Source organism: Mus caroli, chromosome 10 (genome assembly GCF_900094665.2).
Source record: "Mus caroli chromosome 10, CAROLI_EIJ_v1.1, whole genome shotgun sequence".
In the NCBI taxonomy this organism is placed as follows: Eukaryota; Metazoa; Chordata; class Mammalia; order Rodentia; family Muridae; genus Mus; species Mus caroli.
In genome coordinates this window covers 74,250,522-74,267,284 of record NC_034579.1, presented here as the reverse complement: position 1 = coordinate 74,267,284, position 16,763 = coordinate 74,250,522, and the positions used below count along the sequence as shown (strand labels likewise).

General features: G+C 53.2%; 1 protein-coding gene across 5 annotated transcripts in view; it reads right to left on the bottom strand.

Annotated features, from left to right (window-relative positions):
• The window catches only part of Dazap1 (DAZ associated protein 1), a 23,460-nt gene extending 8,168 nt beyond the window's left edge, over window positions 1-15,292 (bottom strand). For 2 of the 5 annotated variants that reach the window (XM_021173748.1, XM_021173749.1), the window contains exons 1-6: window positions 15,105-15,292; window positions 6,168-6,208; window positions 5,673-5,839; window positions 5,417-5,482; window positions 2,654-2,761; window positions 2,032-2,080 (exon numbers count right to left, since the gene is read on the bottom strand). In XM_021173748.1, the coding sequence (XP_021029407.1) occupies window positions 2,032-2,080; window positions 2,654-2,761; window positions 5,417-5,482; window positions 5,673-5,839; window positions 6,168-6,208; window positions 15,105-15,133 (460 nt within the window). In that variant the 5' untranslated portion in view covers window positions 15,134-15,292. Of the gene's footprint in view, window positions 1-2,031; window positions 2,081-2,653; window positions 2,765-5,416; window positions 5,483-5,672; window positions 5,840-6,167; window positions 6,209-15,104 lie in introns of those variants that run through there. The other 3 variants (XM_021173747.1, XM_021173746.2, XM_029482627.1) reach the window with 3 other exon arrangements.
• Between the last annotated feature and the right edge of the window lie 1,471 nt (window positions 15,293-16,763).

The following is a 16,763-nucleotide window of genomic DNA, read 5'->3' as shown; positions in this document are numbered from 1 at the left end:
AAAAAAGAAAAAAAGAAAATTTCAAAGGAAAAAAAATTTAGCATTTCCCAAACACAAGAAAGTGGCAGTATAAACGAAGTTTGGTTGGTCTGGGGCAAGCAAGCGCGGCCACCCGACTAGGGGCAGGAGGGACAGGGTCTCTGGTCTCCACGGAGGCCGAATTGAGCACTAACGTCCTGCAGCAGCGCTCGGGCCCAGAGACCTCAGGGGACAAAGGGTGAGGGAGGCTCCAGACAGAAGGGCCCAGAAGGGGTCCAAGAGAACTAATTTTATAGTAAACAGAAGGATGTGTGACAAGGGTCCCTGTGCACTGCGACAGGGAAGCTGGGAAGAAGTGGCCTAAGGATAGGACCACAAGCTGATGAGATGGGGTATTGGAGCTGAACCAGAAAAGTAACCCTAAAAGGACCTGGGCAGGAAAGAGATGGGAACAGAAAGGAAGAGAAGGCAGCTGAGGAGCCAGAGGTGAGATGGGAGAACGCAGGAGGGCCGAGGCTCCTGCTGTCCTATGCAGATGCTGTCTGGGCAGGAGAGAGGCCAGATGCAATGCTGACTGCTGGAGGTGAACTCTAGCAGAGCTGGAGGGACAAAGGATAGAGGAGAGAAAGAAGACTGGAGACAGGGTGCTTAGGGACCAAGAGGCAGGGGACAAGATGGCCTGCTATTGAAGTCAGCAGACATGAAGCAGGAAGGAGAAGGTACACTGAGACCCACCAAGACCCTCGAGGAGTCAGCAAAGCCAAGAAGACAGGAGGTGCTGTAGGGGGACCCTGCTGACCCAACCCCTGCTATCTGCCACCCGATGGGACACTTCCAAGCCCCCAGAGGACACAGGCCCACACGCCAGCCCCAAAGCTCTTGGCCCAGCTCCTGCTGCCCCTTCAGCACAGGTCAACAACACTAGCTGGGCCTGGCTAGGCTGGGTGGCAGGAGGGCGGCGGCAGCTGTGCCAGCCATGGGCGGGAGCACCTAGGAGCTGCCCTCAGAGTCCCGCACACCGAGGCTTCGCAAAGTCAGAGGCGGCATTTGGAACACAACATAGTGATGAAGACATGTGAAAAGTTGACATTCTCTCAAACGGCGGGAGTGTCTGAAGCCACCGGGCTGGCTGGGTCCAGGCACAGTGCAAGAGGCCGTGGGTCGTGGGGGAGGAGCCGGGGCAGGCTGTCTACAACGCTGTGTCAGAGGCAGCAGCGGGACAAACACACTGAAACTTCGTTTACACCCCACGGGAGCAAAGCCGCTCCGTCCTCTGACTGCGGGCGGGCCTGTACCTGTGTGACTTAACTTAGCACCTGGAGAGAGATCTAGAGAGACATCGTTAATCACAGACAATCACAGAAGAGAGGAGACAGCTTACTTAACGGTACCGTATTCTATGACACTACGTACGTCATTAAGCATGTATGTCTACCGTAAATTAAGACTAAGACTTAACAGCTAAGCACACGAGTGAGCAGTGCGCCCTGGACGAGTGAGGAGGCTCAAATGGCAAACTATGCTCCTGAGTGGTGGCGCACCACGAGACCTGAGCGGCCATCAGTGACAGGGACATGTGCATGAAGGCTGTGTTGAGGGACACAGGATGTGAAGGGAGGGTTGTGTGAGGTGAGGGACCTGTGACGTGGAGCACTGTGGTCCAAGAAGGATGCTGAACCAAAAATGAGGGTAACCAACAGCCAGGAAAAGGGCCGGAGAGCACAGCGGTCCCCCGCCGCTCCTGGGCCGGTGTAGACTGAGTTCGGGCAGCTGGGGCGGTCAGCATAGCAGACTGGGACAGCTGGATGAGGTAAGACACCTGTGCTTTGGAGGACCTTTACAGACAAAGCTGTGTTCATCTTCATGTGAAGGGGTCAGAATGTCCAGAGGGAGGGGAGCAGAGCATGTGATGTGAGTGGAGGTCAGAGACTGTGTCAGGTATGTGGCCCAATGGAAGTGGCTGTGCAGCATCTGACCGTGGCCTGTCTAGGGCGAGATAGTTTGCCATCTGAGGGGAGGACATGGGTCAGGATGAACGGGCTTAGCCCTTACCTCGAGGCCGCTGCTTCTCCGCGTCATAAATCATAACCACCTCTGTGACCTGTGGACAGAGTGTGATTGAGGCAGGCTTTGTGGGGGTAGGTGCCACAGACCCACTCAGCCCACTCTGTTAGGTCCCCGGGGACCAGCTAAAGGAGAACTTTGCTAAGGCAGACCAGCAACTGTGGGGCTGCATGCCCAGGTGGGATGAAGTCTGATGGACACACACTACCCAGGGTCACGAGGATGCTGCCCAGTGCACTACCTAGCAGTTTAAGCCTGGCTATCTTGTCTGCCCCACCTAGCTACTCAAATCCCCACATCGAGCAAAGGGTTCCCCCCTCTGGAAGGCACCAGGTGAGACAGTGCACACACCTCAGTACCAGGCCAGCTGCTCTCCTATAGCAGAATCCTCTGTGGGCATAAACCCAGGTGTCCAAGTGACACAGGACTCAGAGGCCCTGGCCTAACTAGGGCCAGCTGCCTGGCCACCACAAGGCAGCATAGCGTGCATGCCTCCCAGGCATGGGAATCGCCTCTCACTGTCCACTGACCCCTCCCTCCTTAAAACCCCAGGCAACACTGATGTGGAGAAGCAGGAGACAGGGCGGCCATGACGGCCCACAGAGCTCACCACTCCAAACTTCTTGAAGTACTCCCTGAGCTCCGTCTCCCCGCAGTTGTGGGGAATGCCCCCGACAAAGATCTTGTTGGACTTGCTGCTGTCGCTCCTGGGTCCTTTCTGCTGTCAAGAAGGAAGGGGGTCAGTGACTTCTGAGGGATCACCCCCCACAGGCTGGCTACCACACAACCCTTTTCTGTGGCTTTGTACTGCTTTCTGAGATGGTCTCACCATGTAGCCCAGGCTGGCCTTCAACTCATGGCAGTCCTGCTGCCTTGGGCTCTCCATGCTGGGACAGCAGTCTGGCCCCTTGTACGGCTGTTTTGTTTTGTTGAGGCAGTCTCACCTTGTACTTCTGCTCCTGAAACCCACTCTCCAGACCAGGCTGACCTTCAACTCCAGATCCACCTGCCGGCCCCCCCCCCCCCCCCCCCCCCCCCCCCGCCTCCAATCCCCCCCCACTGCTACTCCAGCTCATAGGCTTCTGAGTCAGTTAAAACCAGACCACGTTCTGAAACTGCATGGCTGCTCTGGGGACTCCAGGAGGCCGGGCCTGCAGCCCTTCCTCGGGTACTACACGTTGCCTTAGACCACGAGAATGGAAGGTCTGTGGTCAGGGCGGTACCTGTGGGCCTGCGCTTAGCACTCAGGACTGCTGCAGAGGTCACTAAGAGCCAGCCAGTCTCAAGCCAACAGGAAGCCTGCACTCCTGGACTGGCAGGATGGCTCAGTGGCTACAGGAACTGCCTCTGCAGTACACATCCCAGCAGGGGAACCAACTCTAAGTTGCCCTCTGCCATCTACATGCATTCTATGACATTCATGTCCACAGACACCAAACATAAACGGGATTTAAAAAGCCAGTTAGGGACAGTAACAACAAGCCCACAGTGTCTGAAGCAGGGATCTCTGAGTTCCAGGACAGCCAGGACTACAGAGTACTCTGCCTGAAAAACAAACAAAACAATCTGCAACGTGAAGACAGGACTTCTGGCCTTACTTTTCATTTTTTAGTGCTTGGGACAAAACTGGGGCCTTCTACATCCTAGGGAGGGCTCACCAATGACCTACATTCCCAGTGCGGATGGGATTTTGGCAAGGTTAAAAAAAAAACCCAAAAAACCAGAAAGGCAGTCTCATGAATACCAGCTGTGTGTGACAACCTGGGGACACAGGGGACCTGAGACAATGCTTTGGCAGTTGAGCAATCATGGAGTACCTTGCCCCACCTCCACTGCTGCTCCCGCCCATGGCTCTAACCCTGTCCCTGGTGAGGACAGCACAATCAAGACTGAACTTCTGAGCTGGTTGTGGTCGCACAGGCCTGTCGGCCTAGCATCTTGAGACTGAGGCAGGAAGATCCTGGGTCCCAGGCTGGCTTGGGCTTCAGGTAAGACTGGAGAGCAGGGAAGCACACCCCTCCGCTAGTAACTGCGCTTGCCCAGACAGGAGCTCACGTGTGCAGTGCGTCTCAGCAGTCTGGCCCACGCTGAAGAGTCGCAGAGTGAGCCAGCCAGTGCCATGGTGTGGACAGCAGTTCCCCACCCCCACTGCCATCCCCTCTGAGGCCTGTGTGAACAGCTCTAAGGCAGCAAGTACACTGCTGTGCTAGGCCTCCAACCTCTGGGAACTGACGTTCCTAAATAAAAAAGGGGGTAGGGCTCTTTTTGTTTGGTTGGTTGGTTTTTCGAGACAGGGTTTCTCTGTATAGCCCTGGCTGTCCTGGAACTCACTTTGTAGACCAGGCTGGCCTCGAACTCAGAAATCCTGCCTCTGCCTCCCGAGTGCTGGGATTAAAGGTGTGCGCCACCACGCCCAGCTTTTTTCTTTTTCTTTTTTTGGGGGGGGGGTCGGGTGGGGTGGGGCTCTTGACCATCACAAGCTCACTAGGGCTTCGTCCAAAGCACACCTGTGAGAGAATGTATATCTTAATAGGAAAGGCTGGAGACAAGGCTCGGCAGATAAGAGGAGCAGGATTTGAGTCTGAGTACCCTACCTACATGGTGACTCACAACTGTTACAACTCAATTTGAGGAATCTGACCACCTCTTCTAGCTCCCAAGGCATCAGGCACCCAAGCAGTGCATAGACATACAGGTAAAGAAAATGCCTACAAGCCAGGCGTGGTGGCGCACACCTTTGATCCCAGCACTCGGGAGGCAGAGGCAAGCGGATTTCTGAGTTCGAGGCCAGCCTGGTCTACAAAGTGAGTTCCATGACAGCCAGGGCTATACAGAGAAACCCTGTCTCGAAAAACCAAAACCAAAACCAAACAAACAAAAAAAGAAAATGCCCACAAGTAAACAAATACAAATAAATCTGGAAAGTGAGTGGGGAACGGTAGCCTACAGCTAACATCCCAGCACTGGAGAGGCTGAGGCCAGCTCACCAAACAAGCGGGCTGCCATTCACAGCAGAAGCACAGACTCCTTCCAGGCAGCCATCTCTGCCTGCACAGCTGGCCCGTGTAAACGTGAAGGCATAGCCTGCTGCCAGGCAGGGACTGCCAAGGTGTGGAGTGGGGTGTGCATGACCCAAGGAAACACTGGCTCTACTCAGCATGAGAGCAGCTGACCGGTGGTAGCCCTTGCTGCTAAGGGGCTAGGAAGACTGTGCACCCAGCCCAAGGTGATGGTCCTTGGCTTTCAAAGGCTGCAGCATCCCAGAGTCCCATTTCCCTTAAGTCAGTGAGCAGAGGGAGAAAATGGTGACCACCCTCTAGCACGACAGAGCATCCAGCCCAGCCCAGCCCAGCCCAGCCTTACCCAGCCTTACCCAGCCTTCCTTGGGCCGTGTTCGCTCTGGCTGCATCCCCCGAGGTGTGCATGGCTTCGGGTCGATCTGTGGGAAACGTGAAGCCAGAGCTGTGAGCAGGAAGCTACCCCGCCAAGGGCACTAGGCCCATCACACCCCATGGTTCTCACCTAAAGAGTCTAACCTCTAATACGCCCCCTCCAACAATAGCCTGAACCCTACAGCCAACTAATTCAGACAGGTGGGCAAAGATGGGAGGACCCATGAAGTCACTTACATTTCGGCCATCTAGGGTGTGTGGTCTGCTGGCCAGCACTGTCCCCACACAATTGGGGTCTTTAAACTTGACAAATCCAAAGCCTCGAGACTGGTTGGTGGTTTTATCTTTCATGATGACACAATCCACAACCTCACCATACTGGGAAAAGTAGCTGCGTAGAGTCTCTGCTCGGAGACAGGAACAAAGGTACACATGTCCTAGCACAGCCTCAGCACACACAGAGACCCCCCCCCCCAACACACACACACCAGCAGCCTTACCCAAGCTGCTTGGTAGCTAACTGCTGGGGAGAGGGCCCAGGGTATGAGGGTATGGATGGCCTTGTGCTAGAAAGGGTGAACTAACTCTGCCAGGAACAGGAGGGCAGGGCTGGACAAGCAGGACACCACCAGGGTACACTGACTTTAGAGCAAGCTCTGCCAAGGGACACAAGGCTAGGTCCACAGGCACCAGAGCCACGCCCATTCATGGCTGGGACACCACAGCTCCTACCTTGAGTGGTACTCCAGTCCAGGCCGCCCACAAAGAGCTTCCTGTAGGGAAAAGAGGCTCAGAGTCAGCTGACCTCTTAAGGCTGTCCCCAGCACCAGGCCCACAGGAAGAGGGATGTGCTCAGTCAGCCTGGGGGCCACACACAACTCAATGAAGGACCACCAGCTTCCATACTATGGCAGCTAAGAGATATATGCCTTTGCTGCCACAGAGATGGCCCTGTCAGAGCCAGGCTGCTAGGACAAAAGCCAACTGCCCGTGACAGGACACACTGCCTGCAGCTTCTGCCGAGACCTAACCACCAGGAGGAGAACAGTCTAAGCCCAACTAGATAAGCCCCTAGCCTAGGACAAGGTCTCATGAAGCTGCTGGACAACAGAGCTCTGGATGACAGAGCCTTAGCAGTGGCCCGTCATGCCTGGGGCCCATATCCATACAGCACCATCTCCAAGGACAGCTTCGAGAAGCAGCTGTATCAGATGGCCCTTGGGCCTCAGCAGTGAGCACTAACTCTGTCACCTGAGGCACTCAGGCTTCATCCAATCCCTCCCCAGCTCTGGGTCACGAGGCATGGCCCAGCAGGAGAGCCTGCCCCCTCGCCCCCACCCCAGCAGCCACCCTGAAGCTCTGCTTGCCAATCCTATAGGATACTTGGGGCAAATCTCTGAGCAGGAAGGGTCCTCGGCGCCAGCACCACCATCAACCTCCAGATATAAGAAACCTGCCCCTTAGTTGGGCGTGGTGGCGCACACCTTTAATCCCAGCATTTGGGAGGCAGAGGCAGGTGAATTTCTGAGTTCGAGGCCAGCCTGGTGTACAGAGTGAGTTCCAGGACAGCCAGGGCTACACAGAGAAACCCTATCTCGAAATCCAAATAAATAAATAAAACCTGCCCCCCTTTACAGAAAATGCTAGAACCCCTACCCTTTGCCACCCACAGGCAGTCAACTATCCCATGGCAGGCTGGAAACCAGAGGGCCCTGTGCAGGTAGGCATATTACTGCCTCACATGCAGTAACTAGGTCCTACATATGAGCCAGGAGCTTCAAGACACAAGAGTCCTCAAGTGGTCCAAGTGACCCCCACAACAAAGTCCCACAGTAGAGGTGCCAGCCATGGGTAAGCATGGGTGACCACACAACTCCCTTCCTTCCCAGTTGTGGAAGAGGTGCCCTGTCCTGCAAGGCCGCTAGCCCTCTGGCCTCCTGAATCTTTGCAAACTCTCCAGCCTAGGCAACTCACTGCACAGGTGGCTCAGGGCCCGGCCTCACTAAACATAAAGCTTCCTAACCAAGCAGGAGGCCACGGGCACAGAAGAGGAACTGGTCAGATGGGTCCAGGCTCTGGGCCCAGATGCAGTTTCAGGTACAGACACTGGGCAAATGCTAGGTGTGGTGGTACACGCATGGGAGAAACCCAGCACTCAGAAACAATGGGAGAATGGGAAACTGGAGCCCACAAAAGGAAAGAGAGAAAGAAAGGGAAAGCAGCCGTGTCAGCAGCACAGACATGCAGAAGGCACGAGGAGCGGGTTGAGGTCCTCATCTCTTTTCCTGGCTTCAGGCAGCAGAGTGCATCCACACCCTGCAGTGCCACAGGCTCGGCCCGATGTGGGGCCCAAAGTGGGGCCCGAGAGGACACTACTGAGGCTGCACTCCACCTGCTGAGGAGAGCAGGGCTTCCGGCCTGGGTGCACAGAGGCTTTCTGTCTGGCTCAGCAGAGTCCAGCAGGTAAGACAGGCCCATGGTCACAAAGGTTCTAGAAGGTTCCAGGATGCAGATTTCAATTCCTTTATGGCTGAGGTGACAACAAAGTATCCAATCAAGTGAAAAAGAGAAATGAGAGCCTGAGCTTTAGGAGGGCCTGTGGATCAGCTCCCAGCCATGCAGGGAGTCAGCACCTACAGACTGGGGACAGGAGAGGCCACTTAGCTCTGCAGGACAGACTCTGAGTGACAGCAACAATCAGGTGCCTCCAGGGGAGCTGGTGCACTCCTCACTTATGTGCAACCTGCCATGTTTGGGTGCCTGCACCCCACATCCTGCCGCTGAACCCAGAACCTATAGCCATCACTTCCCTTCAGGCCCCAGAGGCCAGAAAAGAGCCATTCCAGGCTTCCAGCAGGGCCCGGTGGAACCCACACACAGCACAGGGATGAGCCTGAGAGGCCCGGCCCCTGCTGCCTGTCCCTAGGCTGGCTCCACAATTCATCTATGAGGACACAGAAGCCCATGACCCCCACAGACAGAAGTGACATGAGGATGTGACTGAAGAGGCCTCATCTCTAGTGATTAACTTCCGCTGGTGCTCCCACCCTCCCAGCTGCTCCTCAGTGCACATGGACTTGTCACACGGACCAAACCACAACCTCAGTTCCTATGATGGCAGTCCCTAGAGAGAAACAGTAGTGTGTTAGAGACACCCTGCTCTGCCATGGCCTCCTGGCCTCCAGTCCTGTGTCCTGTTCCTCTCTTCCCCAATGCCACTCAAGCCTGAGGCCCTACGGCTTAAGTATCTTTAGAAAGGGACAGATCTGCCAGAGCCCTTTGGGGAGCAGTTCAAACCCACAGCCAGGCTCACAGCAGGCACCTACCACAGAACATCTACAGCCTCTGGACTGTGGCCAGGGAGCAAAGGCCTTGGGTAGAGGCAGCCTGCTATGGCTGGCAGAGAAGTGACAACAGTCACCCCATCGGCTGTTCACGCCTGGCTCTTCTGAACACAGGGAACCTTGGACCATCGTTCAGCACCACACAGCCAACAGGAAACACACACACTCATACACACAGAAAATCACCAAAGAAGCACCCCCAGGGCTGAGGGGAACTTATCTTCACTCTGCACTCCCAGATGGGTGCACAGCCCCCAGCAGGTTCCCTGCCTCCTCTGTACCCTCCAATAAGCTGTGTTAGAAGGAGCAACTGCAGCTTGTCTGGCTGGGATTTGAGGTGCTCCAGGGCTCAGGGCCAGGCAGCTGGCTCCTAGGGTAGGGACACTGAGCAGGGGTGGCCTCTAGGTGGGACATACATGAAGGATGAGCTCCGCCCTTTCTCTCATAGGCCTTTCTCTGCATCGGTGCAGCGAAGGCACTCAGCCCAATCTGACAGGCCCAGCATTCACATAAAGCAGTCTGCACAGACCCTCATCCAGGTCAGCAGAGGAGCCCTAAGCCACAAACCCAGGCCTTCCTGGAAAGACCTTGCTGCCAGGATACCTAGTGTGCCTGCCTTTCATTCTCCAGGTGACACTGACCACAGTTCAGATGGACTTTTCCCACCACTGTGTCCTACAGGTATGTCACTGGAGGAGCTGGAGAGCAAAGTAGCCTAGGCCACACAAGGGGACCCCAGGAACCTCTGCTCAACATGGGCATGAGCCCGATATCAGGGTCCAGACTTCGCAGATACAGCCCTCACACCTGACACCAGGCCACTTGTGATAGCTCTAGCACACGGACCAACCTCCTGCATTTGCTGACTTAACACCAGAATGCAGAAAATCACACTCAGGAAGCAGTACCCACTTCTACTCCCTTCCAACTCCAACCCTCCAGGCCAACTGGACACCTCAGTAAGGCACTTGCCACTAAGCCTGACAACCTGAAACACACACACACACACAGGGATGGGGGCACCAGAAGGGGGAGGGCCAGCAAGATCTCTTGGCAGGGCTGGCGTGATGGCTCAGTAGTTAAGAGCACTGACTGGTCTTCCAGAGGTCTTGAATTCAATTCCCAGCAACCACATGGTGGCTCACAACTATCTGTAATGGGATTTGATGCCCTTTTCTGGTGTGTCTGTGTCTGAAGACACTGACAGTGTACTTACATACATAAAATAAATAAATCTTTTTTTTAAAAAATCGCTTGGCAGGGCTAGTGAGATGGCTCAGTGGGTAAGAGCACCCACTACTCTTCCAAAGGTACTGAGTTCAAGTCCTAGCAACCACATGGTGGCTCACAACCACCCATAATGAGATCTGATGCCCTCTTCTGGTGCATTTGAAGACAGCTACAGTGAACTTATAATAATAAATAAATCTTTGGGCCGGAGCAAGTGGGGTTGGCCAGAGCAAGCAGAGGTCCAAATTTCAATTCCCAACAATCACTTGAAGGCTCACAACCATCTGTACAACTACAGTGTGTACTCATATACATAAAATAAATAAATCTTTAAAAAAAAAAAGATCGCTTGGCAGATGAATATGCTTGCAGCCTGACTCCAGTCTGGTTCCCTTGGCACACAGTGTTCGAGTAAAGAACTAACTGCTACAAGTTGTCCTCTCATCTCTCCATGTGCACCATGGTGCATGGGCATATGAACACACAGACACACACACACAATTTTAAAAGAAATGGCAGCTGGGCATGGTGTCGCATGCCTTTAACCCCAGCACTGCAGAGGCAGAAGCAAGAGGATCTCTGTGAGTTCAAGGCCAGCCTGGTCTACAGAGTGAATTCTGAACAGCCAGGGTTACACAGGGAAACTTTGTCTCAAAACAAACAAACAAACAAAAAAAAACAAAAAAAAAAAAAAAACGCACACACATATATACATACACACATAAATTGCTTCAGGCATAGTGGAGCATACCTTTAATCCCAGAGCTCAGGAGAGAGAGGCAGGTAGATTTCTCTGAGTCTAAGGCCAGCCTGGTTTACATAACAAATTTCTGACCAACCAGGGCTGTCTTAGGGAAAAAACCCTCCAAAACAAACCAAACAAGACCAGCACAAGTTGGAGGTGACCCCAAAGATGCCCCCTCTGCTACCTTCCATCTACCTTCTCCTGGAGAGAGGACACTTACATCACAGGCACTCCTGCCATAACCTAAGACCCCAGCCTACGCATGCATGAGAGTAGAGCCTCCACCAGATGCAGCAGCCAGCCACTCACCTACAGGTGGCTGCCTTGGCTGAACAGGTCAATTAACCAGGACAGCAGTCTGTAGAGGAAACTGCAGAAGGCCCCATTACCAGCATCTAAACAGGCCCAGGGACAGGGATCTCTGATGTTCCACTGATGGGCACAGCCGCTAGCTTTCTCAGTAACCAACCGCTACACTTGGAAACTCAGAGGTTTGCAACTTCAGGCTCCATCCCCAGCATTAAACAATTCAAAACTCCCTTTGTAAATAAAGGATGGGTGTAGTGGGGCATGCCTTTAATTCACCAACTCAGGAGGCAGAGGTGGGCTGGGCAGGCAGATTTGTAAACGTTCAAGGCCGTGTGGTCTACAGAGCAAGCACCCTAGGACTACATAGAGAAACCCTGCTGTCTTAGTCAGGGTTTCTATTCCAGCACAAACATCATGACCATGAAGCAAATTAGGGAGGAAAGGGTTTATTCAGCTTACATTTCCACATTGCTGTTCATCACTAAAGGAAGTCAGGACTGGAACTCAAGCAGGTCAGAAAGCAGGAGCTGATGCAGAAGCCATGGAGGGATGTTACTTACTGGCTTGCCTCCCTTGGCTTGCTCAGCCTGCTCTTATAGAACCAAGACTACCAGCCCAGAGATGGCACCACCCACAAGGGGACCTACCCGCTTGATCACTAATTGAGAAAATGCCCCACAGCTGGATCTCATGGAGGCATTTCCTCAACTGAAGCTCTTTTCTCTGTGATAACTCCAGCCTATGTCAAGTTGGCACACAAAACCAGCCAGTACACCTGCCTCAACCAAAATAAATCACAAAACCCGCCCTCTGGGTGACTTCCTAGGGACTACAGAGCAGACTCCAGTCTTGTCCAGTCTAGGCACAGGCTCCTAGTGCCCAGTGGGTTTATGTGAGGCTGCAGGGATGCAGTAGGGTCTGACACTTCATTATATGTCCAGGAGGTGCATGCTGTCATGGGGAGCCAGCAACCTCTGACCTCTCTCCCAGGCCCACAGTGGTCTTCCAGACCCTAAGAGCATGCAGGAGACCCAGCAACTGCACAGGTGCCAGGCCCTTCCATTCAGCAAGGTGCTCTGATCCTGGGACAGATCCACAAGAAGCACACCTCTTACCCACCTCGTGAGCAAAGACACTGCCTACCAGGCCCAAGTCCTCAGTGCCAGGCACACTCAACACTGAGTGCATTAGGTAGCTCACCCACCACCTCAGGAAGTCTGCCAGACAGCAGGCAGACTCTTTCTACCTGTGGAGGCAGAGCCACCTGCTAAGGAGCCGTGAGGCAGGGACTAGGGCTGAGAGAAGTAAGGACACCCCAGAATACAATGTGAGAACCTCACTGTCTCCCAGCCCAAGTGGGACAAGTTGTAGGGAGGAAAATGAAACCCCAACATGCCTAACCATGTGCACCAACCTGTCAAGTTCCTGCACCTGCAAGAGGGAACTCGGGATGCCACTCTGAGCTCCCTGGGCTACAAGACTGACAAAAGCAGCAGATGAGAGGAATTCAAGGCCTACTGGGGAGACCCAAAGTGTCCCACCAAACCCCAGGCTCCTAGACTAGGTCCTTTTAGAATTCCAAGTTTGCCAGGCGGTGGTGGCGCACGCCTTTAATCCCAGCACTTGGGAGGCAGAGGCAGGCGGATTTCTGAGTTCGAGGCCAGTCTGGTCTACAAAGTGAGTTCCAGGACAGCCAGGGCTATACAGAGAAACCCTGTCTCGAAAAACCAAAAAAAAAAAAAAAAAAAAAAAAAATTCCAAGTTTATTTAAACCCCTCAAGCCCTGGTTGATATCACAGAGACCCCACAAAGTCCCCACTTGGGGTCCCCCAGTCCTTGATCTCCTTTGTGATCTTCCTGACTCGAAGGCCCCAGGATCAGGTTCCATAGCTCTAAAAAGTTCCCTCTGGTGCCACCCCGATATGAGAGTCTCTAGACCAGCAGGCTGCTATTTAAGCCCTCCCAGGTCTCAAACTTCCCCCCTCACAGCTCCCGAGCACCCTGACTTCTTGTTCTGTTCTGGGTACCCTGGCTTGTTGAGCAGTTTCAGGGGTGGGGGCTCTTCCTGGCTTCTGGGTTCCTCTTTCTGGTTTCCCAGACCCCTTGTGGTCTCCCTAACCCACTGAAGCATCCTTTTGGGGAGTCTCTCTGGCCTTAAGGTCCCCTTTGGAGTCACTTAGGTCTCCAGGCTTCCCTTTGGGGTCTCCCTATACTTTAGTCTTTGGTTATCACTGGTGTCTCCCAAGCTCATGGAGCTGTCTCTTGATTCCTCTATGACCCCCGGAGCTCTGAGTCTCCCCAGCCTCTCATTTATCTTATGAACAAGCAACAACCAAAATAATTTAAAAAAAAAAATCTCAAAAAACAAGAAATAAATAAATAAACTAAACACAAACAAAAGAGTTCTCTTGGACCCCGCATCTTCTAGGCCTCACTGGCTCAGGGTCTCCAATTATCTTTTAGAGTATTCCTGAGTCCCGCACCTCCACCTGGTATTCTTCCAGCCCCCTGAATTAGCCTTTCAGGCCTCTCTAGCTCCTTAACTATCCTTTGGGGTTCCCCCAAATCTCCACTGGGCTCTTCTAGACTCTGTAACTCCTGTTGGAGGTCCCCCTAGCCTTCTGAACTACCCTGTATGATCTCCCTAGCCTATTTCCTTAACCACAATTACGGCTTATGGTCTCCCACAGAGCTAAGGGTCTCTCTTGGAATTCCCTCAGCCCTCTGAACTATCCTTTAGTATCTCCCGACCTCACAGCTCAACCTCAGGGGTCCCCTATACCTTAATATATCCTTTGGGAGGGTCCCTCAAGCCCTTATTCTATAGGGCCTTCCCAACCACCTTATCCACATAACCCCCCAGCTCTCCTTTGGAGTCCTCTTCTTCTTCTTCTTCTTTTTTTTTTTTTTGGTTTTTTGAGAAAGGGTTTCTCTGTGTAACCCTGGCTGTCCTGTAACTCACTTTGTAGACCAGACTGGCCTCTCGAACTCAGAAATCCACCTGCCTCTGCTTCCCAAGCGCTGGGATTAAAGGCGTGAGTTCTGGGGTCCTCCTCTAACTCCTGTGTAGGACTCAGAACCTTGAGTTATCTTTTAGGGTCTCCCGACCCCAACTTTTCAGTGTTCCCAAACTCCTTTAATTTTATCGGGGGGGGCGTCTCCCCGACACCCAGGCTCTACTTAGGGTCCCTCTAATATCTGAACTATCCTGTAGTGTCTCTCAGTCTCCTGATTTGATGGTCACCTTAATTCCTGAAATCTGGAGAATCCCACGACCTCCAAAATTACCATTTGAAGACTCCTTGACCCCAAACTCCACTTAGGAAGCCCCAACATCCTGATCTGTCCTTTGTGATCTCCTCATCCCTGCGGTTTTACTAGATAACCCCAGCACCCTAATCTTTTGGGGTACCCTTCAGATCCCCACGTTTTCCCATGCGGTCTCTGTGAGTTGTAATCTATACTTTGGGGTTCCTCGGCACCCATAACCTAATTTATTTGACCTATGTATTCTTTAGGGTGTCTCTGCATCCTTAATCTATTTTACAGGGTCTCCATTACCTGTGATCTAGCTTTTAGAATTCAACTCCCCAGAGCAACTCTATGGGGTCTCTCTGCTCTATAATCTATTCTTTGAAGATCCCTCAGTTTCACCATTCTAATACTTAGGGTTCTCAAGGACCCTGGTCCATTTTTGGAATCTCTCTGGTACTTAGGATCTGTGAGAGAGCTCTCAGCACCCCTAATTATCCTACATTACCTTCCTGACTTCAAGGATCCACGTAGGGGTCTTCAACACCCTGATCTATCATTTCGGGGTCTCTCAGTCCGGTGAGTTATCCTATGGGATGCCCCTGACCTGTGAACCTTCATTTAGGGTTTCTCTGGCTCGTGAATTATCACCTTGGGTCCCTTCAGTTACCCATGGGCTGCCTTTGGGGCGACCCCCCAGCACCCCGGCTCTCCTCTAAAGTCCCGGCCCGGTCGGTCCGGCAACCCGGCCTCCCTCGCTCTGGGCCTGGCCCGGCTCCACAGCCTCACCCGATTTCGTCGGCGCCCGCGCTGTTCATGGCGCCCCGTCCCGGCCCGCTGCGCCCCGCTCCTCCGGAAGGTCACCGCTCGTCCCTCCCCGCAGCCGCGGCCCGGATCTGCGCAACGGCGGCGGCGCTGAGCCTCCTCCCTCGGCGCCAACGGTCGCTGCGCGTCCCCGCGCCTCCGCGCCTCCGCCCTGCGCACGCCCGGGCGCGCTCCCGCACGGGGCCTCCGGGGGCGGGGCCAGGGGCGCGCCGCGCGTGCGTGCCCGCTTGCGAGAGGGGACGCAGGGATCTGCGCCTGCGCAGCAAGGACACCCGAGACATGCGTTTCCGCCCTGTCGAATCTAATCCTTCTGGGAAATGCAGTCCTCTGCATTATCTGGCCTTCAGAAGGCGCGCGCGGAGGGAGACAGCCACGTGCGTGCGTACGCGTGCATGCGGCGCCGGGCGTTCATGGCGCGCGCAGGCGCAGACGCGGGTTCCCCTTTTTCCACTCGCGAATCTTGGTATTGCGTGAGGGCTTGCGAGGGAAAAAGTCTAAGACGCCCCTCAGAGGCCGGTGCATAAAGCAGACTGCATGCTCATGCTCTGAACTGTGTCACCTCCCGCTCTTCCTTTTTCGCAGAAGATGATACAGAGGGTCACTGAGGCTGACTCACCTGTCCAAGGTCATTCAGTTAAGGCTCGATTGGGTTCAAAGTAAAAATTAACCAAGTTCACTGGTTATTAAGAAAAAACAAAAACAAAAAAAACACTGTTCCTAGTACCACTAACATGGACAGCCACACTCTTACTACTATCTATTGTCTGCATCTGACTTCTCACTTGGATAATCTGCCTTTCCTCTCATAACGAGTTCTCTGTCTCAAAAATGTATATAAAGCTGGGCAGTGGTGGCACACACCTTTAATCCCAGCATTTGGGAGGCAGAGGCAGGTGGATTTCCGAGTTCAAGGCCAGCNTGGTCTACAGAGTGAGTCCCAGGACAGCCAGGGCTACACAGAGAAACCCTGTCTCAAAAAAACAAAACAAACAAACAAAAATTATAATAATAATAATAACAGCAGCAACAACATAATAAGTAAGTGAATAAAACGAGGTAATGGCTCAGTTGGTTGAGCATCTTTCTAGGCTAAAGATCTGGGTTCCATCCCCAGCCTACTTAAAACAGGCATGGCAGTACAAACCTGTCATCCCAGCGCTCAGGTTGGAGAGGAAGATTGGGAATTCAAGGTCAGCCTCCCTTGGTCAGCTATATAGTGAACTAGAAGCCAGCCTGAGGTACACGAGACTTTCTCAAACAAAAACCAAAACATACATACAAATAAACAAACAAAGCCTGAAGCAGGGCAGTATTGGTGCACACTTTTAAACCCAGCACTTGGGAGGCAGAGACAGGCTGATGTCTGTGAATTAAGTACAGCTAGTATACAGAGTGAGTTCTAGGACAGCCAGGACTACACAGAGAAACCCTGTGTCAGAAGGAGAAGGAGAAGGAGAAGGAGAAGGAGAAGGAGAAGGAGAAAAAGAAGAAGGAGAATAGAAGGAGGAGGAGGAGGAGAAGAAGAGGAAGAAGAAGAAGAAGAAGAAGAAGAAGAAGAAGAAGAAGAAGAAGAAGAAGAAGAAGAAGAAGAAGAAGAAGAAGAAGACTTTAAATTTGAGAGTG